The sequence below is a fragment of the Fundulus heteroclitus genome, unplaced genomic scaffold (assembly GCF_011125445.2).
Source record: "Fundulus heteroclitus isolate FHET01 unplaced genomic scaffold, MU-UCD_Fhet_4.1 scaffold_36, whole genome shotgun sequence".
Taxonomy (NCBI): domain Eukaryota; kingdom Metazoa; phylum Chordata; class Actinopteri; order Cyprinodontiformes; family Fundulidae; genus Fundulus; species Fundulus heteroclitus.
Window position 1 is genome coordinate 4,053,741 of NW_023396770.1, and position 26,382 is coordinate 4,080,122.

The 26,382-nt window shown below is 41.0% G+C and overlaps 1 protein-coding gene across 3 annotated transcripts; it reads right to left on the reverse strand.

Annotated features, from left to right (window-relative positions):
• Positions 1–1,327: 1,327 nt before the first annotated feature.
• Positions 1,328–26,068, reverse strand: LOC105924527. 3 transcript variants are annotated; one of them, XM_036130477.1, is made up of 9 exons: positions 24,527–24,967; positions 23,494–23,787; positions 21,124–21,435; positions 10,983–11,276; positions 9,143–9,454; positions 8,641–8,778; positions 6,617–6,651; positions 5,493–5,564; positions 1,328–2,306 (listed from the first exon to the last, which is right to left on the reverse strand). In XM_036130477.1, the coding sequence occupies exons 3-9, from the start codon at positions 21,308–21,310 to the stop codon at positions 2,196–2,198; spliced, it is 1,149 nt and encodes a 382-aa protein (XP_035986370.1). In that variant the 5' UTR covers positions 21,311–21,435; positions 23,494–23,787; positions 24,527–24,967; the 3' UTR covers positions 1,328–2,195. The 3 variants fall into 3 exon arrangements, with proteins under 3 accessions (XP_035986370.1, XP_035986369.1, XP_035986368.1); XM_036130476.1 differs by lacking the exons at positions 9,143–9,454; positions 24,527–24,967 and adding an exon at positions 25,982–26,068; XM_036130475.1 differs by lacking the exons at positions 21,124–21,435; positions 23,494–23,787; positions 24,527–24,967 and adding exons at positions 12,764–13,078; positions 13,475–13,707.
• Positions 26,069–26,382: the final 314 nt, after the last annotated feature.

Consider the following 26,382-nt stretch of genomic DNA (forward strand, 5'->3'; position numbering starts at 1 on the left):
ACCAGAGTTCATCTTAAAATGGAATAAGGTTAAACTAGCTTAACTAATTCAGAACAACATTTAGTATGTGCTCAACCCATTCACAATGCAATTCCAGGTTAGATAAGACATTTGATTAAATCACATTTTAAACACTGATTTGCTGAATAAAAATCAGTAACCTTTAGGACACTTGATTTTGATTATTTCTTCTGGAAACAATTAAGACTCCAATTGGTAACTTGAGAAGCTAGAATGCTGTAGGCGAAAAATCGACCGTAAATGTCGGGACACGTCCAGGTTAGGCGTGGGTGATATGAAGAAAATCTAATATCCCAATATCTTTGGGCTATATCACGATACACGATATATATCACAATATGTTCAAATAACCTTGAATAACAAATGTTTTTAGCCAAATAGTGCCTAAAGTTGCATTGGTATATGTCATTAACGTGTCAATTTTTTTTTTTGTTTGAAAAATTTATTGCAAAATAAAAATGAATTTAAATGTTTTATTTTAGACATTTTTTTCCACCACAGCTGCACATAGAAGCTTTTCACAAATTACAATATTGTCACATTAAAGCTCTTTTATGGTCAACACTGGACCTTAAAAAACAGAACATCCCTGCGACCAAAAGGAACACCAAGGAAAAATCTAACAGAAAATACACCTGAAATAAAAGGTATCATAAAAATGTGACAATCCCAAAAACAAAAGCTTGTTTTACAAATTACCGCTTTTTGTTCGACATCCTTCCACTGCCTGAAAAGCTCGCCATAGCTCTCGCTGTCTCATCAACGTTAACGGGTTGGTTGCTGTGCGCGCGCAACAGAGCGCTTTCTGGTTTGGAAGAGGAGCGAGTGATGGGTTCACAGCATTTGGGAAAAACTAAACTCACAGTAAATTAAATACAGCGGCTCAATCTTGTCACGAAAATTTACACACGACGGTTGCGATAAAGTCATTTTAACTATCGCACAGAGGAAAACTTGAGATACATCAACTTAGTATACATAGTAGCAGATATATTGCCCACCCCTAATCCAGGTCATGTGGTCATTAGTGTGATGGGTTCCTTAAGTTACAGAGAACATTAAGTTGAGATCAGTGTTCCTTATTAATGCTGTATTAATTCTCTTAGCACTAATTGACTATTGGCGGAGATAAACGAAAACAAACATCATGGTTAAACAAACCATAGTTGTGTTTACTAGGTTACTAGCAAATTATCCTGGGAGACTAATAGTGGCTAATGCTAGCACACATTCCGAGTTTTATTTAAAAAGACTTTCAAAATATATTTTGCTGAAATGAGTGGACCAGAAAACACAAACATTATTGTTCCATCAGTGTACAAAACCTTTTATGGAAATAAAGTTTGTCAAAACCTTAAAACAAACTCAAATTACATTATATACAGTATAGCTTTGTTTTAATAATGCTAACGGGCAGCTTAGCCTGTTACCTCTAGTTCTTAACCTCAGTCAAGAACAGTGGAAAGAAAATTTTAAATGATTAAGCTCATCCTAACTTTCCCTGACTTTTGTGCATCCGATTGAAGCAGTTGGAGACGGCGACGAGGAAGCAACTAACTCAGGGTGAAAGCCCTCATGTGGAAACCAGGCCTGGGCGAGCTTTACACAAGTCTCCGGTGGGCTGCGCTCAGCCTGTGGTGCGTGGGGATATCTGCCAAAGCAGAGTTGTGGCTCAGCTCCCGGGTCTGCTTTCTCCTGCACAGCTTAGAAAGATCACCACTGCCTTGATTCACAGAAAGCAGACAGTACACATGCTTGTGGGTCACCAAACTACATTCAGGTTTCTCCTGATAGCAGTGGTCCATGGAGAAGAGGTGAGAGGGGCCTTTTTTGTGCAGCTAACAGAGGGGAGCATGGCTTTATAGCAGTGTTGGCACCCTGCTGTGAGGGGGCTGTTTCTTAGTGACTCTAGAACAGTCTCACATTTCTTGTGGCTTTAGCCTACAGTCTGATCTTATATTCTCTCTGCAGATTTTCCAGCACATACCTAAATTATACAACTCAGTAACTTTATATTTCTGCTTTAAGATCTTTACAATTACTTAAATACAACAGACTTGCAACACATAACGAATGGTTTAGTATCACTAAAACTTAAATCCAATGGTCCACTTCTTGTAAAAAGTTTCAACAAAGGCAGAAGTGTGATGAGATGTTTCATTTCCTTATTTGGGTCATTTTGTCCTAGCAATGCTGCTGTAGAGACTGCTGGGGTCGATGTTCGCCTCAGTCTTATTTTTAGTCCTCACAGCAGAATAAGTCACAATGTCTTCATCTTGTTTGACCTGCAGCACAGAAACCACAAACTGTTTCAGTTCTATTTGAAAGACTTTCCACTTGTATCTATGTGATCATTTCAAATATTTCCTGTTAACAGTTTAGTCTGACCACCATTTGTATGATTGCTATGTTTTAAAATGTTAAAATAAAATAAGGCTCCACCACAAAATTTGTGTGAAATCACAATCATAAGACGTCATATTTAACAATGCAGCCTCAAAGGGGCATAGTGTCCTGAGTCCTGTTTGGTGCCTTTACCAAGCCAGGATAAATGCAGAACATTATCTCAATAGCAGATTAGTCAATTATTGCCAAAGTGCTGGTGACAGACAGGGTACTGGCTGAATTGGACTATCGCAATCAGTCAGTAAAGAACAAGAAGATATGTCTGTAAGACAATGAATACAGGAAAGGCAAGACTAGGCCTGAGACTAGGAGATTTGAATGTTTGGATTATGACAGGAAAGGCTAGAGTTGGCTGACATGATGCAGAAGAAAAAGGTGGAAAGGTAGCAAGCCTGGAAGCTAGGAACAGGGTTCAAGCTATTCTACCTTTGTGTCGATGGGAGGAGAAGCGTTGTAGAAGTTATCTTAAAGGAGGAGTTTGAGAGGTATGATCTAGTGATGGGTCCGGCAACACCGATGCGTCGGCGCATGTGTCGAGCTCATAGAGCAAAACCCGTGTCGATGCGCGTATCAACACGGAAAACTCACGTAACCGATACAGAAACTGTTTCGAACTGACTGACGCGCCAAACTGTTTCTCTTCCCTCTAAGCTGCACGCGTGTGCATTCGTGCACAGCAGCGCGCACAGCAAAGCTATGCTGCGCAGTAAATAAAATCCAAGCTGAACTGTAAACAAAATAACGGCTAATAATGGTTAATTTTAACCATTTTGCAACTCTGGTGTGATGGTGTACCACAGTCGCCAGGTGCTGATCGGAGCACACCACTGATTGATTGGTTAGGCAGACGCCTTTATGGTTGGGCGGGTTGCGCTGTGCGTCTTTGTTCTGAGCGTCGTTTCAGAAAAAACGGCTGATCTACACTGAGTAGAAAGCTGCTACTCTGAGTAGTTCTTCCTCCCTTTGTCATACTCAGCATGTCCGATTTCAGAACAGATTGTATCAGTCAGGTAACTAAACACAGCGCACGATCAAAAAATTTGTAAAAATAAATAAATAAAAAAGCCAGTCCACAAGTGTCCTCGTTCACATTATTTATTGACTGTATCTAAAAAAAAAAAATCAAATATATGTTTAATTCACATGAAAATATAAAATAATACAATGCAACATGGCTTGTACTTGTATAGCACTTTATCTGGTCTTGACAACCTCCAAAGCGCTTTACACTACAGTTCAGTCATTCTCCCATTCACACACACATTGGTGGTGAGCTATGTTAGTAGCTACAGCTGCCCTGGGGCAGACTGACAGAGGCGTAGCTGCCATGCACCGGCGCCACCGGGCCCTCTGACCACCGCCAGCAGGCAATGTGGGTGAAGTGTCTTGCCCAAGGACACAACAACAGAGACAGTCAGTGTGGGGGATCGAACCGGCAACCTGCCGGTTGCCAGACAAACTCCCAAACATCTGTGCCACATCGCCCCCTGATTTAAATTGTATTGTGTATTGTGGTCATCAAATCAGTGTCAGTTAACTCTGTCAACCAGGTTGCCTGTAGGGATTTTTAAGGTCCAGCAGGTGTCAGTATTCAGTGACACAGTATCGGCACAGTATCAATACAGTTTGGCAATGTGTCGAAAAGCTTCATGACGCCTCATTGACCCATCACTAGTATGATCTAAGGCAAGGCAGGTTTATTTATATGGCACATTTCAGTAACAATATAATTCAAAGTGGTGAACATGAGCAGAACATAAAAAGAGAAACCATTACAAAGGAAAGTACATTGTGGTGAAATAGTAGCAGCAGGTCACAATAAATTGGACTACAAGCTTAATCTAACGGTGTTTCAGTGAACTACAACTGGTTAAATCAGTGGTTTTCAATAGGTGAGGTGCGCCTCCCCTGGGGGGCGCCAAAGACTCACAGGGGAGGCACGAAGAAATATAAGACAGCGCTGCCGCTGAACTCTGTGAAACCAGTCATCAGCGCGCATCTGAACGGGCTGCGTGATCAGTTCGGAGAGTATTTTGGAGAGGAGCCACTGGGAAACCAGTGCTGCAGAAACCCCTTCTCTTTCCCACCCACAGTCCGCAATGAACTGAGCATCCAAGAGGAGGAGGCTCTTGTTGAGCTCAGCTCAAATATGAACTTAAAGCAGAGACTGGTGGAAATGACGATTACGCGATTCTGGTTAAGTGTCGAGAGCAAGTTTCCCCATGTGTCCGCCAAAGCCATGAGAGTCCTGATCCCCTTCACCACCCTTTACCTATTTGAATGTCGGTTTTTCCGCTCTCACCCTGATCAAAAACAAATATCGGCCCCTTATAAAGGGTTTTTGACTTTTGTGGGAAAAGTCAAAAACCACTTCAAGTGAGGGTAAAAACGTTTTTAGGAAACAAGTTTATTATAATTTTTCTGTTTCCATCAACCTTTTCTAATGCAATACTTCAAAATCCATCCATCCATTTTCTGACCCGCTTAATCCCTCATGGGCTCGCGGAAGTTGCTGGTGCCTATCTCCTGCGTTCACTGGGCGAGAGGCGGGGTACACCCAGGTCGCCAGTCTGTCGCAGGGCAACAACCATCCACGCACACACTCACACCTAAGGACAATTTAGAGAAGTCAATTAACCTAACAGTCATGTTTTTGGACTGTGGGAGTACCCGGAAAGAACCCACACATGCACAGGGAGAACATGCAAGGGTTGGACTCAAACCCAGAACCTTCTTGCTGCAAGGCAACAGCGCTACCCACTGCACCACTGTGCAGAGAAAGTTGTGTGGCTTTCAGGGAGGAACTGAGAACAGCTCTGTGAGACCCCCGCAGTACAGAGAGATTTAGCATAAAGTGCAGGTATAGGTAGTGAAGGCTACTAGGTAGACTGCCGGTTACAGGACGAACCCCTTAAATCTTGTGAAATCGTTGCCCACAAAAGATAACATCACTCAATCCTCAGCTAAAATGAAAACTGGTATCATTCATTGATATCACAACATCCAAAGTCAAGCAAATTTAAAATGCTTTTTTATACATCTGCAATGCATGTTGGGTTTCTTACCTTTATCTTCTTAGAAGTTTTGGGATTAAAGTGATCAACAGTGGCATATGTCAGGTTGGTCTCCTCCTTCTCCTGAGAAAAAATGGACAATAAACCTTTAGCAACTGTGAAAGTAAAGACAATCTATGTCTTTTTGCAGATAATATTACTCCTGCCAAGGAGTCTAGTGCAACATGATGGGTAGATTGTTGCCGTGCCAACAGCTTATACTGGGCAGCTTCCTGTCATGCAGCCCCAATGAGAAGCTGATGTAACTGCATGACTTTGTCCAGACAGTTTTCTACATGACAGTGTGAAAGTGAAGCAAACTAACCAAAGGAAGGTTTCATATTTTATAATTTCCTACTCTTTAAAGGTGAGTTCCCTGAACTATTTATTTTCTTTCATATGTAAACATATTTTACCTTTGAAAGAAGCAAAATACTTTTGGAACAACTTTCTTTGGATGGATGATACCAAAGCAGAAATGTTTGCACAGTGTCATGTCTGCAGACAGCGTAGGAGCCAAAACTGGATCATGTGACGTTAACGCACCATGAAGGTCACAAAATTACTCCAATTCCAACAATTGGTAGAAAGAAGGTAATTAGATAAAATAAAAGGGAATAAAGAAAACTCAAAACCAACATGAATCTGTTAACCCTGGTTATTAAATGCTTCCCATTTCACAATTTCTGAACAGAAATGAGGGACAGAGGGACGGAGAAGGCTTTGAACAAAAAGCCCAGGAAGGTATTTGAACCTGGGACCAGTCCTGTCAAACACTCAGCCTCAGTACACAAGTGTGTCTGGTCTAAAGAGCTACGAACTGAACATCAGATTTTACATTGACATTAAAACATAAAAATTGTAATGTGGTGGGTCAAAAACAAAACTGGCTCATCAAAATCAACTACTGCTTGTATCATGAACAGTGAATTGCAGCATTAAATAGCTGCTGTTTCAAAACTAAGTGCTACAGCTTTTTGTGTTCTGACAAGTTTAGAAAAGAGGAAGCAACTGAGTTCATTTCCTGTAATTTTTCACTTCATGAGCAGCAAAGACGACAGAAGTATCAGAACTTCTGTCGTCTTTGAACTATAGAAAATTTGAACTATAGAAAATTAATATGAGCCAATACTCACATCATGAAAACTTTCAGGGGTTGAGTCTTGATCTTCTGGATCAAAAGAAAGGAAATCATCATAATCATTTCCATCAACATATTTTAATCATCTCAGAATCAAGTTTATTGCCAAGTAGGTATCCACTTACAAGGAATTTGACTTGGTGTTGACGGTGCAGACAAAAAATAAAAATACAATAAAATGAAACGGGTATATATACAGAAGCTATATACACTCAGTAAACTGTGCGTTAATGTAACGCAGAAGCTTGTAAGTCCTTGTAAGGCTTGTAAATCTCACCCAGCGTCTTCTATTTTTGAACTACTATCAGTGAACCACACTGTGGTAACTATGGAAACAGTTCTTCCTCATTCTGAGAAAAGTCTTTCACAAGAGTTAGATGTCAGGAACGGAAATATGCTAAAAATAATATGATCACAGCTCTTTGCGCTCAGAGAAACTAACATAGAAGATGACCAGTTCACCATAACAACTAACAAATACAACTAAATAAATATATAGTGTGAGGAATTTGATTATTTCAGAAAGAAACAGCAGTCAGTGTACTTTCTAAAGCAGAAAGGACTTGGAGAGTTGCCTCAGCTGTGGGAGACTGCACACCCAATGTGTCACTGAGCTCAAAGCTTGAAGTCAAAGCTCAACAGTGCAGGAAGTTCAGCTCAACGCTGCACGAAGCTCCACAGGTCGCTGCACCTTCTATGCTAAAAGCTAAGCTTGGTTGAAAAACTAGTAGATGCACAGCATTTTACACAGCAGTAGTTTATATATATATATATATATATATATATATATCAGTAAAATTCTGTTTATAATAGTATCCATATCTATATTTATTCAGTAAAAACCCATGTCCTGTACTTATGGAACCATTGTTTATCCTGCACTTCTGGTTAGACCTAAACTGCATTTCGTTGCCTTGTACCTGTACCTGTGTAATGACAATAAAGTTGAATCTAATCTTATACCCAACTCCATCTGTTCCTCTTCAACAGCAGGGCTACAGCTAGTGCTTGTTTTTTTTTTTTTAGCAAGTGAGAGATAAATATCTCTCTGACAAGTGAAGAGCTTCATGTTTGCCAATTGATGTCAAGCCCAACTTCTGCAGGAGATCAAGAACTTTAGAGCAAAGATTTGTGGCATGCAGCCTGTTTTCCAGCACTTGGTGCAGATTAGAGATAAACTGAATGGGATTGTGAAGTTTTCACAAGCACCACTGGTTGTTTAAAACAGCTGCTAAACATCTAAGGGGTGATATAAGAGCATCGGTTTGCAGGAAAGCTGGAATAAATATGATTGTCTGTGGTTACATTGTGTACATCTACTATGATCCTTCATGAAAACACAGAATAAATCAGGGAGGATTAAACAATGAATAAATTAGACATTCATGATTATGTAGAGACAAAGCCCTGTGCAACTTATCTAGATCTTCATGTTACAGAGCTGTGCAGTTTGCATGGAAGTCCAAAAAAACTCTCCCTGAGAACCAGAAGTGTGTAAATAGACATTAGAATGTGGAGGACAGTGTAAATATTTCTTATCTGATCAAGAACCTGTGGAACCTGTAGTATGTATGTAACTGATGGTCTCCTGATTCTCAGCAGGGGGCGGTTACCGTAACAGCTTTGGGGAAAAAGCTATTTTTGAATATATTATATCTTTATTTAATGATCCTGAATCATATACCTGATGGAAGAGGGACAAATAGCGAATTGTTCTGGTGGGTACAGTCAGTGTCAAAATGTCTGTCCCTGTTCTCGACTCTTGTGCATAAACTGTGTCAAGGTCAGAGATGGACTCTGTTTAAAAGGTTCTGTTCCTACAGAACATCCAGAAGAAACATTCAGACAACAGGAACACTCTGCAGAATCACAGAGGGAAGCTTTTTTCTCTGCATTAGTTTTCCTGAATTCTTTGATTACATTTACTTTTCATGTTTTTACACTTATAGAGTCCTGCAGGTTAACTTATTGTTATAAATTTGGCTTTGAAGATTAAACTTCTTTTGAAAGATCCAGTACCTGTTGTTGTTCTTTGATCCTCTTTAACTCTGGTTTTCCTGAGTTTGATGAAAACAGCAGCAAAAACCACCAGAAGCAGCAGAACCCCAATCACTGCTCCAAGGATGAAGAAGATGATGGTCCTGTTGGCAGGAACTCCTGTTAAAAGAATCAAAGGTTACAAAACTTGCAATGCAGAAGTTAAAACAGCAGAATACAAACTAAAAACTGCAACAAGAAATAACAGATGTCAGCATACATATATATATATATATATATATATATATATATACACATAATAAAATGACATTAAACCTTCATTATCAGATGGATAGTGAGCTTAATTAAATTTATTTAAAATTTATTGTTTAATCTATAACAAAACAAATATGGTTCCAGTCCAGGCTTCACTCAGATGATAACAACACATCATGATCTAAACAGCCAACTCCATGCAGGGACTTCAGGGTTAAGAAGGACTGATATCAGCAGGTATAAAAGTCAATGCGTTTAGATTACTCACTGCTCATCGTGTTTAAATACACATCTGTGTCAAAGCGTCCTCCATCCCAAAGCTGACAGGTGTAACGTCCAGCATCCTCAGCAGTGATGTTGTTGATGATCAGAGAGCAGTTATTGTCCAACCTCAGCCTGGCAGCTCGAGCTGAACTCTGAACTTTTCCTCCATGAACTTCATGTTGACGCTTCATGTTTTCAGCTCTCGTATAAAACCAGTCAACAGCGGAGCATGAGAGAGATGATGAAGGTCTTTTACAGGACAGAACAGCATCATCTCCAGCTCTGTGGTAGATATGGACTCCTTCTCCCCTGATAACTGCAGAGAAAGAATGTTTTATACAACATTTAGCTGTTAATAATATTAGTCTGTGTGCTTTTCTGACAGTTTTACTTAAAGCTATAGTTGGTAATCCGGATCAGAACCACCTGTTATTATACTGGGTAAAATCTTAAGTCCATCCAGAAAGTAATCAATACATTATGTATTCTGAAAAACGAGTAAAAAAAAATATTTCTGATGGAGCTGCAGACCTGTTCAAAAAGGGACTTGGGGAAACTTCCAGAAAAATTGCCAACCCTAGCTTTAAATCTTTTAAGTATTTTACAAGAACCTTTTAATAAAAGGTATGTCTTGTAGGTCAACAGCTGAAAGCAAACAGATCTTTGTTTTCAAACTACAGAAAGTTAAATACATTTTCATAAAGTATATAAATACCAAGTAGGTAATGTGACATTATTCTGCAGTTTCTTCACAAATTCAGTAGTTTTAAGCATTATTTGTAATAAAACTTCCGTTTATACTGAAGAACTGGCTGATTTAGTGGGCTGTGGGTTGAAACTCTGTATATTATCTAACCTGGGTACTAAACAGATGTAGAACTCTCAGTCTGAAGTCTCTGTGGAAAACAGTCTCACTGAAATAAGTGGAATATCCACGTTGGTCCAAAAGAGGAAACACAGTGTTGTCACTATTTGGCTCCTCAATATGTTTCAGTCCTACATTTTATTTGGCCTATTCATTTACATTGGCTTTCAATTAGGTCACGTTACTCTCAAGTCTTCCCCAGTGAAAAAAGAAAATGGTTTCTAAATTTATTGGGTCGTCCTGTTTGGTTTGATTTCCTTCTTTTCATTTTTCTCCTCTAAACAGCAGCTCTGTTTAACCAACACACCAATCACCCTCTAGAGTTAATAATAGGAGTGTAACGGTCCACAAACATCAGGATTTAGTAGATTTAGTCAGGGAGCAGTGGGCTGCCTACACTGAGTGGCATCCAGGGATCAATCTGGAGCTAAGGGTCTTTCTCAGGGAGCCATAGTGGCAGTCTGTGGATCTTCCACTCTGAACCCAGAACCTCCAGGACACAAGTGCAACGCTCTGACCACTAGGCCACCAATCCTAGAGCTGTATTGTTCTACCTCTAGTAATAATGTTTTCTTTCAGCAGGTTAAAAAAGATAAATAAATTTGTAAAGAACTAAAAACAGTTAACTGATCATTTCAATTTGGGTCTGAAGATCTAAAGCTGATCATAATCTTCATTTAAAACAAAATGTCACATATTTGTACATTATTATTCATCCTAAATGCTTCAAAGGTAAATAAAAGAAAATCCACAAAGCTGAATTATCAGTTTTCACTCTGCTCTCAGACACGTTTTCATGTCTTTACTTCCATAAATCTCACTTAGTAGCCTACCGCTGTATGAAAAGACTAGCTTTGATTCATGGAGCTACAGCAGATAATAAAATAAGGTTTAAAACTATTTATATAGAATATAAACAATCACAAAAAAAAATTACATTATTTTATCTCATTTCCTCGGTGAATAAAATACATCTTACCTTTAAACACAGGTGTGTAGTGAGCTTCTACCTTCCTGATGTCTCCCTCAACAAACTGGCAGGTGTATCTTCTGTTGCTGCTGCTCTGAAGCTTCACAGTGAGATTAGAATCACAGCCAGTCTGTCCTCCAGACTTGAACCCAACACCTTCACCAAGCAGCTCACTTCCTGTCTCATCCACCCAGAGGAGGCTCTTCTCTGGACAAGGACCAAAATCTCTGTATCTCTCCAGAGAACACTGTAATGTGAAATCTCCATCCTTTGTTGGATCAGCACCTGGTGGAGATGGAGAGACTGGAGGAAAAATGAAAACTGTTGTTTCAGTCTGAAAGATGGAGAAGAAACTTTCTCTAAAATTAGAAACTTAAAAAATACAACTTTATTTCAGGTTTAGAAAAGTAGAATAAAAAATGTGGAAAAAGTTACAAAACTCTGATGAAACTTCAGATGTTGTCTCCATGTTACTTGGTGACTGATCTGCACTAATATTGCAGATCTGAGCATGTTTTCATCAGCATGATGGACCTAAACTGTCAGGGTGCTGTGGATGTGTCTGGACTGGCTGCAGCGCTTTTCCTCCCGCAGGAGGCTGCTGACCAGCGGGGAGATGCTGATCTCAGGTCTTCAGCATTTCCTGGTCTGCAGGGACTGCTTAGAAGCGGGCAGCTGTCAGCACATCTTTACCAAAGTGTCAGCCATACGTGGTACGACTCAGTCGGCCAGCTTTGTCTCCTGTCTCCTGGGTCGGATCAGCTTCCCACTCCGGAGCTCCACCTGAACTCCAAGCTTCTGCAGAGCCGGCCAGCTACCGGCCCGCTCCACAGCCTCTCTGAGACCCACCACCCCCCGTGGAACCTTCCCACGCCCCAGCGCCCTCCCAGCGTGACGTCCAGCTGACGGTCCTCCTGCTGCAGCCCACAGCCCGATCGACCTGAAGCCTGCTCACCCTCCACCGACCAGCCTCCCCGCTTGGCAGCCTCCTCTCCCGCCCACGGCCATCAGCAGCAGCCGCTCACTTTCCCCCGGTGGATCACATGCGCACCTTGCAGTCAGCCTCCATCCTCACTGTTCTCACTGATCCTTGAGACGGAAAGTAACCTCGTCTCCCAGATGTCCAGAGGAATCTCCGCTGTAGAAACTTAAACTTTCCTAAACCTGCCTGAATTGTCTCCTCAGTGTGTTCTGCATGTGGGTCCAAAAACTTGGTACCATGACAGACTAGAAATCTTTCCAAATGAAAGTCAGTGATCCAGAGGTTTGATCAAACCATTTAACCACACAATCCAAGATCAACTAGTTGAATCTAAACAGCCCCACAGCAGCCGAGCACAACGTTCATTCTGATGAGCCCACTTCCTGATGTCAGGGTCCTCAAAGCTTGGCCCCGCCTTTAGCTCAACCAGGAAGCAGCACACACCCAACAAAGGTCACTCAGCTTAAAGACATTTGGGGCAGAAATAACATTTAAAACCACCTTGTTATTTTCATTTGATCATTGTTAGATATAAAAATAATAAATTAAATGAAATAACCTTTTCAATATCATATTTCTGACTTTAAAGTCAAACTAAGTGTGGACTGATGTGTGGTTGAAGCCATCACACAGCGCTGAATAAATGATTCATTCTCACTCTGACAGAACAACATTTTAACTTCTGACTGCATCAGATATTCATCAGAACCGCTGATGTCAGAAACATCTGTCCAACACAAGTATTTCACAAAATTAATCAGAAAGAAAGAGTCTGACAGCGTCAAATCCTTCAAGTCTACAAACTCACCGGTCAAAACACTCAGATGCACAATGCCATCTAAGGTGGTTCCTGAACCAGGTCGACAGGTGTACCGTCCAGCATCCTCAGCAGTGATGTTGTTGATGATCAGAGAGCATTTACTGTCCACATTTAACCTGGCAGCTCGATGTGAACTCTGAACAACTTTTCCATCCTGAACCTCCAACGGAAAGCTTGAGGTTGTATCTCTGCTGTAAAACCAGTTAACAATGGAGCATGAGTAAGAAGATGCAGGACTGTTACAAGGTAGAACGACATCATCTCCAGATCTGTGATAAAGATGAAGTTCTCCTCCTCTGGTGCCTGCAGCAGAGACAAAGACACATTAAAGTTTTACACACTTTATCCTTCACAAACAATCATGAAAGTGAAACAATATACATGCCATTTAATTATTTTACATGGTGTTTCATTAATTATGTTAATTTCATTATATACAACCTTGGAAAAAAGCTATTCAACACATCATCATGTCAATAATTAGGATTTTATGTTTGAGATAAAAGAAAAAAATGTTGAAGCCAAATTTTCTAAACATGTTTTTATGTATTTGATCAAAACCTGAATGACTAATAAATGCTACATACATGAACTTCTCCAAATACTAAATGTTAATTCTCATATCTCTATAAATATCAGAGTAAACTAAAGTGTCCTTTAATCTGTCTCAGCTTTATCAGAAAGAAAACAGATCTTTACCTTCAAACTGAAGCACAACGATCAGAACCAGTTCCAGAACCAACATCTCCTGTCCTTCTATCAGCTGCTGAACACTGAGAGACTTTTCTCTGCTGCACATCTGAAAGAACTGATGTTATTTCCTCTTTTCAGCTGAATTAATGGATGAAAATAACTTCACACCAACACCCACCACGTGTTCTGTCATTTTGTGTTTTTAGAAACTGACAGAAAACCACAAACAGAAGGAACTAGTTGTACAAAGTTTAGTCAGAAAAAGCATTTAAACTACATTTAATTCTTTCTCCTTGTAACACTCAGATCAACTAAAGTGAGCCATGTTTCAGCTGTCTGATTGTGAAGAGCATTAAACAGTTTTATTTATAGTTTACATTTTTATGTACAACATGATGTAATTTCCTTAGCATGAGCCGTCAAAGAGGAACTGTGACGTCTGCTAATGAGCTGCAGTCAGTCCACTAACAGCCAGCAGCTCTGAGACTCTGCAGACAGAGCAGTTAAACCGAGTCAGAACAGAATCCAAACAGGTCAAAATGGACCCCTGACAGCAGAGGGGTCAGACTCAGACCTGCAGGACAAATATGACCATGAGATAATTTATAGGGTCTATTAGAACCAGTCCACTGGTAGAAAGACCATTCACAGCTTATACTACAACTCCCAGAATGCTCTGCTGGTGAGATGGCCGGCTATGGAGACCCATAATCCTTCTTCTGCTGACATTTAACAGTGACCTGATGCTACAAGCAGTCACATCAGTAGAAGAAGAGATGCCAGCTTTCTGGCTTGGACCAGAGTGCATCAGTATAGATCAGAGTGAAGCAAACTGAGCTTTAATGATTGTTTTCTTTATGCACCGTTCTTCCTGCTCAAAGAAACGACTTGATTGGCTGGATTTTAATGAGTTATTATTAGTGCTAGTAGTGGAGGCATCAGACTTTTTATCTGGTTTAAGAATATCAGACAGTTTTATGCACCAATGTGGCCATTTAATGTGTCTTTGATTGCTCAAAGGCTGATTATGAAGTTTCATTTGGAACAGTTCTGCATTTAATTATAATCTTAGAATGGGGAGTGGTGGCCTAGTTGCCTAGTGGTTACAGGATTGCTTTTGTGTCCCGGAGGTTCTGGGTTTAACTCCCACAGACTCCCATTGTGGGTCCCTGAGCTCTCCAGGCGCTGCAGAGTGGCAGTCCACTGCTCTACTAAGGGATGGGTTAAAAGTAGAGAACACATTTCATTGGAATGAATGTTGCAATAACAATATAGATGAATATTATCTGCGTTTTTCACAATCTATATGGAGTAATTAAGACATCAACACATTAACTAAGTGCTGTGTGATGAGTTTCTGTGTTTTGATTGTGGATCTGTCTGCCTCCAGATGGATTTTAGTCTGTGAACAAATCCAGAAACTTTGGATTTTCCTTCATCATAAATTATAAACAGAACCAAGAGAAAAATAGCTTATCTGTTTCAACTTAATTCATGAGGAAATACAAGGAAAATACCAAACATGCCTATAGATAAAAATATAAAAATAAAACATTATTTTTGTATAAACTGTAATTGATGTGATGAAGGTCAGCAGAGTGTGGCGGCAGCAGAACGTTCTTCATCATTTTCATAGTCCACTGGGTCGTCATCAACAGCATCATGAACCTGTGAGATACAACCAAACATTAACTGGATAATACAGTTAGATAAACATCCTGAACATTTAAAGATAAATGTCAAATTATAGCTAATTTTACCACAGAGAAAACCCTTTTTAGCATCTTTTCTATTTATTACTCAGGTAAACTAACAGTTTTATATCATTTATGTTCAATAAATCTTTATCTTCTAATATGTTTTAAGGTAAAAAGAAGATAATAAACAAAGTTAAACATATTTTAATCTCATTCTGGATTTAAGATCTTTCCAATATTTGTATCAACAGCATTCAGAGATTCTTAATCTAATATTTGAAACAATGCAAACTCTAAGAACAACGAACCCAACTGGGCGTTGAACCCAGAACCTTGTTACTGCAGCAGCTTGTAAATCTGTTGTGTGCAAACAGAATCTGAGCAGAGAGTAGAAGGTGAAAAGGTTTAACGTAATAATGTTTAAATAATGTTACAAACTGCTGACTTAGAATCTATGTGTAAAAGCTCTATGAAGGTATTTTTCACGCTGGATTGTTTCACTTACATTAATGTCTTTCTGTGGCTTTTTGCTTCCTGGGATGGAAGGAAAATAAAGTGATTAAAATCATAATTCTGTAAAGTGTCTCCATTGTAGTTCAGTTTCCTCACCTCTGGTTCTGATGATACCAACAGTGATTCCAACCATCAGGATCAGTGCTGTGATCCTCAGAATCATCATGATGAAGCTCAGAGGAGACCAGTCAGTGGAAGCTGTGGATGAGATGGTGCAGAGAACATGTTCTGTTTGCTTTAGATTTATCTGATTTAAGAACAAAACATTTTTACATGACGGTGGATTGTTCTAACCTGACTCTAGCCAGATGTATTTCGCTCCGCCTAGCTCCACTCACATCCATCTGGGACCTCTCCATAGGAATTGCCTTTTTTGAAGGCTGGGCCTTATCAAAAGTCCTTGCATATGATTGGATAAGCCACTTGTCTGTCATCTTTATCGAAGTGCTATTTCAACCACTCACACCGAAGCTAACCCGTGACGCTGATGAGAGCGACGCAGGAAAAAAAAAACGTTTTATTGACAGTGAGCTGACAGGAAGAGGGGGGAAGACAGGCGGCAAAGCGCCGCGGGTCGGAGTCGATCCCGGGCCGACCGCGTTGAGGACTAAAGGCCTCCTAATATGGTCCGCGCTAACCGCTCCGCCACGTGCGCGCCCCGGAAAACAAAACTTGCCAAATCCGGTCAAGAGAAGAGCGAAAACATGGTTTCCACCAACAAAAGCCTTCAGAGCCGTTCTCTGATGTTCTTTTAATGAAACAATATTAGGTAGATTGGACAACACGGAAGAAATAGCAGCATCAATGTTAACGCTTGCTTCCGCGATGCGAGCCGCCATTGTTGAATCAAAACAGTCTCACGTCACGGTCGCTTCTCCACTACGTCACATCTATGAAACTCCAGCCCTGCGTCCTGATTGGCTAGACCATAAAATTTGTTGGAGAAATCACTCTCTATGGGAGATGTCCCAGATGGATGTGAGTGAAGCTAGGCGGAGCGAAATCCATATGGCTAGAGTCAGGTTAGGATTGTTCATCAAAATCATCAGTATCTTCTCTCCAACTCCTAAAACATTCATGTTACGTGATTTTATCTTCACACATAAAATAATGGACAGTAAACTGAGATGTTTCACATCTGGTTTACAGCAGGTCATATTTCTCAGTGGAGGAAGCAGCTGAAGATCATCCAGCAGTTAGTGTCCTACTTGTTGGAGTTGAAATGTTCTGCACAGAAGAAGTTAAGCTGTTTTTTGACATTTGAACCCTGATCTCCAGGAAGGATAACGGTGGACCGATATAAGTATTAAACATGAACCTTTACTACAACTAAATAAATAAATACTGATTATAAGTCCAGGTTTTACTCAGATGATAACAACACATGATCTAAACAGCCAACTCCATGCAGGAATTTCAGGGTTAAGAAGCCGTGATGGAGTCAAGGCCGGTTCTTCCAAGACCAAGACCGATTCTCTAGAATTATGCTGCGTTCAGACCAAACTCTTATTGAGCACCGAAAATCCATCCAACGCCTGAACTTGGATGTTTGTGCACATAAAAGTCCATCAGAGTGTTGAGGCTCTGGCAAAGCTACTGCAGTAGCTGCACGTAGACGAGGGTCACTTTCAGCGCTATTTACGTCTCACTGAGCCCAGGTAGGCAACCTGCTGACCGGCACCAGTGCCCGCATTTCCAGCCGGGACAACTACAGGCTCCCAATTTCAGCTGAGGAGCGTCTGTTCATCTTTCTCAGGTTAGCGGGCATCATTCAGGAGGCCTGATGTTAAAATTTATAAAGTAAAAATATTTTTCCCTGTGTAAAAATCTGCCAATATGTTACATAACAGAGTCTCTCTGATTATACTGTTAACATGATGCCCTTGATGCCCAAAAAGTGATTTTTTATTTTTTTTTAAAGTCTGAAAAAAAGTAATATTTTAAAGCCCAAAACGCAGATTTAAAAAGATCCATTCTTCAACTAAAACTACTTCTGGGTATTAAATAATCATCAAAAATCTTAGGATATTTTGTAACCTTGTGCAACATTTGTAATGAGGGTCAGGGAGGGGTTTTCCAGTTCTGTTATTGTTTGAATGCCTGGTTGCATAAACCTCTGAGTAAATTGTGCATCTGCCATGTCTAGGATACAGTAGAAGTCTTCTCTGTAAAATCCCAGAGCTGATTTAGATGTAAACATTGTAGCTTCAATCCTTTTGAAGTAGGTGGTTTTTAATGCAGCACTTAGCATGCATCAAGTTATGGTTTAATTTACTCTTGTAATGTTTTTAGTTTTTATATTAACTTTGAATGATTGTTGTAATGTGTAATTTTTATCTGCAGCACTTTAATCAACAGCAGTTGTTTTTCAAAGTGAATAAATTAAATTTGATTACAAAACGATCTTTCACATGTGGGAAAGTCAACAGGCAGCAAGACAGCCTACTTGGGGGTCCTTCACAATTTTGGTCACAATGTAATGCATCAAACCATTAACCTGACAACAGCCAGATGCATGTATCGCTCCGCCTAGCTCCACTCACATACATCTGGGACCTCTCCATAGGAATTGCCTTTATTGAAGGCTGGGCCTTATCAAAAGTCCTTGCATATGATTGGATAAGCCACTTGTCTGTCATCTTTATCGACGTGCTATTTCAACCACTCACACCGAAGCTAACCCGTGGCGCCGATGAGAGCGACGCAGGAAAAAAAAAACGTTTTATTGACAGTGAGCTGACAGGAAGAGGGGGGAAGACAGGCGGCAAAGCGCTGCGGGTCGGAGTCGATCCCGGGCCGACCGCGTTGAGGACTAAAGGCCTCCTAATATGGTCTGCGCTAACCGCTAACCGCTAACCGCTCCGGGGCGCGTCCGCGTCTGCAGCCCCGGAAAACAAAACTTGCCAAATCCGGTCGGGAAAAGGGCGAAAACATGGTTTCCACCAACAAAAGCCTTCAGAGCCGTTCTCTGATGTTCTTTTAATGAAACAATATTAGGTAGATTGGACAACACGGAAGAAATAGCAGCATCAATGTTAACGCTTGCTTCCTCGATGCGAGCCGCCATTGTTGAATCAAAACAGTCTCACGGTCGCTTCTCCACTACGTCACATCTATGAAATGCCAGCCCTGCGTCCTGATTGGCCAGACCATAAAATTGGTTGGAGAAATCACTTTCAACGGGTGATGTCCCAGATGTATGTGAGTGGAGCTAGGCGGAGCACCTACCTGATTGGCTGCCGGGAGGCTGCAGAGGAGCTGCAACCTCACTGGACCAGCAGAGGACTGCAACGCCAATCAGACTGCTGATGAGACCCACCTGCACCAGTATAAAAGACTCCAGAACTCATTCCTTCTTTGGGGGATAGCTAGTAGGAAGTGGGTTTTGTTAAGATGTTCCCTAGTGATGGCGAGATGAAGCCTCATGAGGCATTGAACCACTTGAGCCAACTGGTTCGATAAAGGGTTCATTTCTTGGAGCTTCATGTGCACACGAAACCACCTACTGGCCAGGTGTATAATCACAGCCAGCTGTATCTTAACACGTGTGATGCATTGATTTTTTGTCTATTATTACTCTTGGGAATGACTTCACAAAAGGTGTAGAACGAAATCATTTTTCTACATAAATTGTGTATACACATATGTGTATAATAAAATATTGTTTGAATGTATTCTCTGTGTGTAATTATTCCCAAAATAGTAGTGTCATGTGATATGGTATGGTGTGTAATTATCAGACCTCTCAACTTTGATCAAAAGTTAAGAGGGGCGGGGGGGATAATGGTCAACATTTTCCCCTCAGCAGCAACACTGAAGCACACAGAGGTTCACGCTGCGTCTTTACGCACGATCCAGCTGCTGACGTCTCCCTCTTTTCAGCTCAATGCACTTCTAGACAGTTACAGTTTATAACATTATCATCACCTTTCACAGCGACAGGTTTCTCAGTCAGTCGCCGCGCTGACCAGACAAATTTCTATTGCTCTCGTCAGTGCGGCGGTGAGGCGGGTGGATTTTACCCCCGTTGGTGCGCTGCGTGCGAGGGATAAACAGTGGGGAAAATGCATAACTAAATACTGTAAAGGGCTTCTATAAAGGGAACAGGGGTACTGACAGGTCTGAGATGAAGCCCCAGATGTTCCAAGTTCTTTAAAATGACCCTTAAAAGTGCGCACCTGAATTAAAGCGCAAGGCAGCAGCCCACCGAAGCGCCACTGATTCTGTTGTTAAAAACAAAAGAGCATTAAACACAGCTAGTAACTCTCCTATTGACTTTAACTGGCACACGTTGCTACCGATGTGAGGACATTAAACGTAGTGATTCACGTTTTGAATGGTGAACAGTGATAAAAGCACCTGCTCCGAGGGAAAGGAGGGGGAAGAGGAGCAAGCGCTGAGGCACAAAAATACGGTGCATGTAGTTAAAAAATGCAGAATTAATAAAAACGAAACTTATAAACAGACCAAGTGGCGTTTTAAACTGCATCTGGTTAGCAGAACTGTTTTATGATCCAGCGTGCAGCCATGACTGGTTCTGAATGAACCGATCATCTGGCAAACTCTGAGCCACTTCCCGAAGCAGTCACGTGGTACAGCCGGGCAGCGAGGCTTCGGACGTCATCGTTTTCGGCTCCTCCCCCAAATGAAGCAAGCCTCGATACACGCTTTACGGAAACGCCCCCTCCATTACTCGACACACACCTCGAAGCCTCGGCACATCACGTAACATCACTACTGTTCCCCCATCTTTGGTTGTTTCAATTGTTTTGGGCCCATTTTGAATTAGTTGTGCTTCCTAGTTTGGTTAAACACATAGTAATTTAATTTACACTAAGCACTGCTAAGATTATCAGACCTTTATTTTGTGTTAAATTGGGTTGTTTTGTGTTTGTTAAAACCCATTATTTTTGTAAAAAAAAACATTTTTATTACACTCATGTCTCTGGACACATTTTTATGTTGCTGCCCCTGAACCCCTAGACCTTGGGGGCGTAACAAGTGTATTGTGACATCTGTGGATTAGTTGTATAACGTCCCATTGCATTAAACGCACCACTCACAAAGCAACTGCTGTTTTGGAATTGATGCGCTTACAAATTTGTTTTCTAAGGGAACTTTAGCCGTTAGCTGAGCAGCTTTTCAGAGCAGTTATGCATTCTGGCTCAGGCTGTGTGGAACAGCAGCTGTAAAAAACAGCAAAGCAAATCCACAGAATGTGGGGATTAGGCTGCGCTCTGAAATGGGGCTGAAAAGAATGAATATTGTGAATTTTTTGTTTATTTTCAAGACCCATTAGTAGGAGGCTGATCCCAGGACCAATACATTATATTCCAAGACCGGGATAAAACTTCCTCAAGGCCAAGGACGGTCTCTAGACCTCCATCCCTGTTAAGAAGGACTGATATCAGCAGGTATAAAAGTCAATGAGTTTAGATCACTCACTGCTCATCATGTTTAAATACACATCTGTGTCAAAGCGTCCTCCATCCCAAAGCTGACAGGTGTAACGTCCAGCATCCTCAGCAGTGATGGTGTTGATGATCAGAGAGCATTTATTGTCCAACCTCAGCCTGGCAGCTCGAGCTGAACTCTGAACTTTTCCTCCATGAACTTCATGTTGACGCTCCATGTTTTCAGCTCTCGTATAAAACCAGTCAACAGCGGAGCATGAGAGAGATGATGAAGGTCTTTTACAGGACAGAACAGCATCATCTCCAGCTCTGTGGTAGATATGGACTCCTTCTCCCCTGATAACTGCAGAGAAAGAATGTTTTATACAACATTTAACTGTTAATAATATTAGTCTCTGTGCTTTTCTGACAGTTTTCACTTAAAGTATGAAATATGTCCAAGGATAAAAACAGTAATTTGAATAAAAAATCTGTTACTAGAATATTTCAATAAAATAATGTATTATAGGTCATAATTTGAACCCAAAGAGACATTTCCACCGGCCTGCCACACAGCCACCTGCTCCGCCGGCCCGCTGCAGCATCATCACCAGCTAAACTCCGTCACTGGACCCACTCTCTGCCGGCTTTCTTCCCCTTGAGTGGTAAGCATGGCTGCACACTCTTGGACACGCACCGTTGCCGGCGTCTAACCTCTCCTTTCTGTGCCCACAGTTTATCCATACGTCTGAGCCTCCGAGTCCCGCGAGGAGGTCCGGCCGACACTGCCTTCGGTACCATTGTCCATCCCCCCTGTTCCCTTTAAAAGTGTGTTAGTGTGAAATATTACTTCCAAAAAAGTAAAAAACAAAGCAACTGGACCTGTTTTCCTTAGTTGAAGACGTTTCTCAATTAAAAAAATATTACTATTGAAAAAAATTCAAAAAGAAATATTACTTGTAATAAAACCTCAGTTTATACTGAAGAACTGGCTGATTTAGTGGCCGTTAGTTTAAAACTTAGTATATTATCTAACCTGGGTACTGACTGAACACATAACCTACAGTCTGAAGTCTCTGTGGACGTTTCTAAGCTTCAGACGCTGATCTTGTTTCTTCTTGTTTGGTTTGACTTCCTTCTTTTCATTTTTCTCCTCTAAACAGCAGCTCTGTTTAACCAACACACCAATCACCCTCTACAGTTAATAATAGGAGTGTAACGGTCCACAAACATCAGGATTTAGTAGATTTAGTCAGGGAGCAGTGGGCTGCCTACACTGAGTGGCATCCAGGGATCAATCTGGAGCTAAGGGTCTTTCTCAGGGAGCCATAGTGGCAGTCTGTGGGGAGAGAAACGGGTACTACTACCACTAGGCCACCACTCCCCATGATACAATATATATTGTGGGGAGATATATATTGTATCATGATATATATATATATATATATATATATATATATATATATACCCAGGCAATTCAGTGTACAATATGTCCTTGAATACATCATAAAATGCAGCAGTAGTGAAAATCTCCTCTGGTCAGAGGTTCTGGTCTCTCATTAGCTGTGCAGCGTTTTGGACCAGTTGAATGCTGCAGGGACCTGGGTTTGGACTTAAGTGGATATTTCTCCAGAACTAGTGATGGTTACATTTAGCTTGATATTCAGTAATTCAGTGCAGAGCTTCAGACTATATTGCTGTTGAGAACATTGATGTAAAGTTCTGGTTCAGTCCACCTTTCTTTCTCCACTGCAGCTCCAGTAGAAACCTTAATGCTGTCAAACAGCAGAGTTTAGTGATAGCTGGGAGTCCTCTCTGTTTGGTTCTGGTGTCACTTCTTAAACTTTCCCTACAGGAACGTTGCATTGAGCTCTTAGTTTGGCTCATAAACATTCTGCAGGAGTTCAGGAATGAAACAACAATGTATTGGTTCAGTTTACATGGTACCAAACCTACAGGGCTGTATTGGACATGTTCACAGCAGATATGTGTACTGTTACACCTCTAGTCTTTAATTATGTTTTCTTTCAGGGGGTTAAAAAAGAGAAACAAATTTGGAAATAACTAAAACCAGGCAGTTCATTGATCAGTTCAATTTGAGTCGGAAGATCTAAAGCTTATTTATAATCTTAATTTAAAACAAAAAGGCATTTTTCACTCTGCTCTCACACACGTTTTCATTTCTTTACTTCCATAAATCTCACTTAGTAGCCTACCGCTGTATGAAAAGACTGGCTTTGATTCATGGAGCTACAACCTTTGTCCTCTTTGCTTTTATGCAGGAAGTTTCAGTGTTTCTGAGCTACAGCAGGTAATTAAAGAACATTAAAAACTCTTTTTTATAGAATAAACACAATCACAAAAAAATTGGATAAATGACGTTATTTTATCTCATTTCCTCATTAAATAAAATACATCCTACCTTTAAACACAGGTGTGTAGTGAGCTTCTACCTTCACTGTGTCTCCCTCAACAAACTGGCAGGTGTATCTTCTGTTGCTGCTGATCTGAAGCTTCACAGTGAGATAAGAATCACAGCCAGTCTGTCCTCCAGACTTGAACCCAACACCTTCACCAAGCAGCTCACTTCCTGTCTCATCCACCCAGAGGAGGCTCTTCTCTGGACAAGGACCCAACCCTCTGAATCTCTCCAGAGAACACTGTAATGTGAAATCTTCATACTTTGTTGGATCAGCACCTGGTGGAGATGGAGAGACTGGAAGAAAAATGAAAACTGCTGTTTCAGTCTGAAAGATGGAGAAAAAACTTAGAAACTTAAAAAATACAACTTTATCTCAGGCTTAGAAAAGTAGAGTAAGAAAAGTGAAAAAGTTACAAAAACTCTTTGTTGAAACTTTAGATGTTGTCTCCATGTTACTTGGTGACTGATCTGCACTAATATTGCAGATCTGAGCAGGTTTTCATCAGCATGATGGACCTAAACTGTCAGGGTGCTGTGGATGTATCTGGGCTGGCTGCAGCACTTTTCCTCCCGCAAGAGGCTGCTGACCAGCGGGGAGATGCTGATCTCAGGTCTTCAGCATTTCCTGGTCTGCAGGGACTGCTTAGAAGTGGGCAGCTGTCAGCACTTCTTTACCAGAGTGTCAGCCATACGTGGTACGACTCAGTCGGCCAGCTTTGTCTCCTGTCTCCTGGGTCGGATCAGCTTTTCACTCCGGAGCTCCACCTGAACTCCAAGCTTCTGCAGAGCCAACCAGCTACTGGCCCGCTCCGCAGCCTCTCTGAGACCCACCAACCCCCGTGGAACCTTCCCACGCCCCAGCGCCCTCCCAGCGTGACGTCCAGCTGACGGTCCTCCTGCTGCAGCCCACAGCCCGATCGACCTGAAGCCTGCTCACCCTCCACCGACCAGCCTCCCCGCTTGGCAGCCTCCTCTCCCGCCCAGAGCCATCAGCAGCAGCCGCTCACTTTCCCCCGGTGGATCACATGCGCACCTTGCAGTCAGCCTCCATCCCCACTGTTCTCACTGATCCTTGAGACTGAAAGTAACCTCGTCTCCCAGATGTCCAGAGGAATCTCCGCTGTAGATACTTAAACTTTCCTAAACCTGCCTGAATTGTCTCCTCAGTGTGTTCTGCATGTGGGTCCAAAGACTTGGTACCATGACAAACTACAAATCTTTCCAAATGAAAGTCAGTGATCCAGAGGTTTGATCAAACCATTTAACCACACAACCCAAGATCAACTAGTTGAATCTAAACAGCCCCACAGCAGCCGAGCACAACGTTCATTCTGATGAGCCCACTTCCTGATGTCAGGGTCCTCAAAGCTTGGCCCCGCCTTTAGCTCAACCAGGAAGCAGCACACACCCAACAAAGGTCACTCAGCATAAAGACAGCTGAGGGCAGAAATAACATTTAAAACCACCTTGTTAATTTCATCTGATCATTGTTAGATATACAAAAAATCATAAATTGAATCAAATAACCTTTACAATATCAGATATCTGACTGTAAAGTCAAACTAGTTGTGTGGACTGATGTGTGGTTGAAGGCATCACACAGCGCTGAATAAATGATTCATTCTCACTCTGACAGAACAACATTTTAACTTCTGACTGCATCAGATATTCATCAGAACTGCTGATGTCAGAAACATCTGTCCAACACAAGTATTTCACAAAGTTAATCAGAAGGAAAGAGTCTGACAGCGTCAGATCCTTCAAGTCTACAAACTCACCGGTCAGAACACTCAGAAGCACACTGCCATCAAAGGTGGTTCCTGAACCAAGTCGACAGGTGTACCGTCCAGCATCTTCAGCAGTGATGTTGTTGATGATCAGAGAGCATTTACTGTCCACATTTAACCTGGCAGCTCGAGGTGAACTCTGATCAACTTTTCCATCCTGAACCTCTGACTGAGTGATTGAGCTTGTATCTCTGTTGTAAAACCAGTTAACAATGGAGCATGAGTAAGAAGATGCAGGACTGTTACAAGGTAGAACGACATCATCTCCAGATCTGTGATAAAGTTCTCCTCCTCTGGTTCCTGCAGCAGAGACAAAGACACATTAAAGTTTTACACACTTCATCCTTCACAAAACAATCATGAAGATGAAACTAGAAATATGTTATCTGTTTATTTATTTTACATGGTGTTTGATTTATTATGTTAATTTCATTTTATACAACCTTGGAAAAAGCTTTTCAAGACATTATCATGTCAACAATTAGGATTTTATATTTGAGATAAAAGAAAAAAAAATTAAATCTTAATTGTCTAATCATGTTTTTATATATTTAGTCAAAACCTGATTGACTAATAAATGCTACACACATGAACTTCTCCAAATACTAAATGTTAATTCTGATATCTCTCTAAAATATCACAGTAAACCAAAGTGTTCTTTAATTTGTCTCAGCCTCATTAGAAAGAAAACAGATCTTTACCTTCAAACTGAAGCACAACGATCAGAACCAGTTCCAGAACCAACATCTCCTGTCCTTCTATCAGCTGCTGAACACTGAGAGACTTTTCTCTGCAGCACATCTGAAAGAACTGATGTTAGTTCCTCTTTGTCTCTGAATTAATGGATGAAAATAACTTCACACCAACACCCATCACGTACTCTGTCACTTTGTGCTTTTTTTTAGAAACTGACAGAAAACCACAAACAGAAGGAACTAGTTGCACAAAGTTTAGTCAGAAAAGAAGCATTTAAACTACATTTAATTCATTTACCTTGTAACACTGAGATCAACTAAAGTGAGCCATGTTTCAGCTGAAGGGTCTGATTGTGAAGAACATAAAACAGTTTTATTTATAGTTTATATTTTTATGTTCAACATGA

Excerpts from the sequence above, each read along its gene's own strand:
- LOC105924527 (XM_036130475.1), bottom strand. The coding sequence starts at position 13,574 with ATGTGCAGCAGAGAAAAGTCTCTCAGTGTTCAGCAGCTGATAGAAGGA. Across the intron at positions 11,277-12,763 it reads GCATCTGAGTGTTTTGACCG|TCTCTCCATCTCCACCAGGT; the intron begins GTGAGTTTGTAG and ends TTTTTCCTCCAG. Across the intron at positions 8,779-9,142 it reads GTATTTAAACACGATGAGCA|GAGTTCCTGCCAACAGGACC; the intron begins GTGAGTAATCTA and ends TTCTTTTAACAG.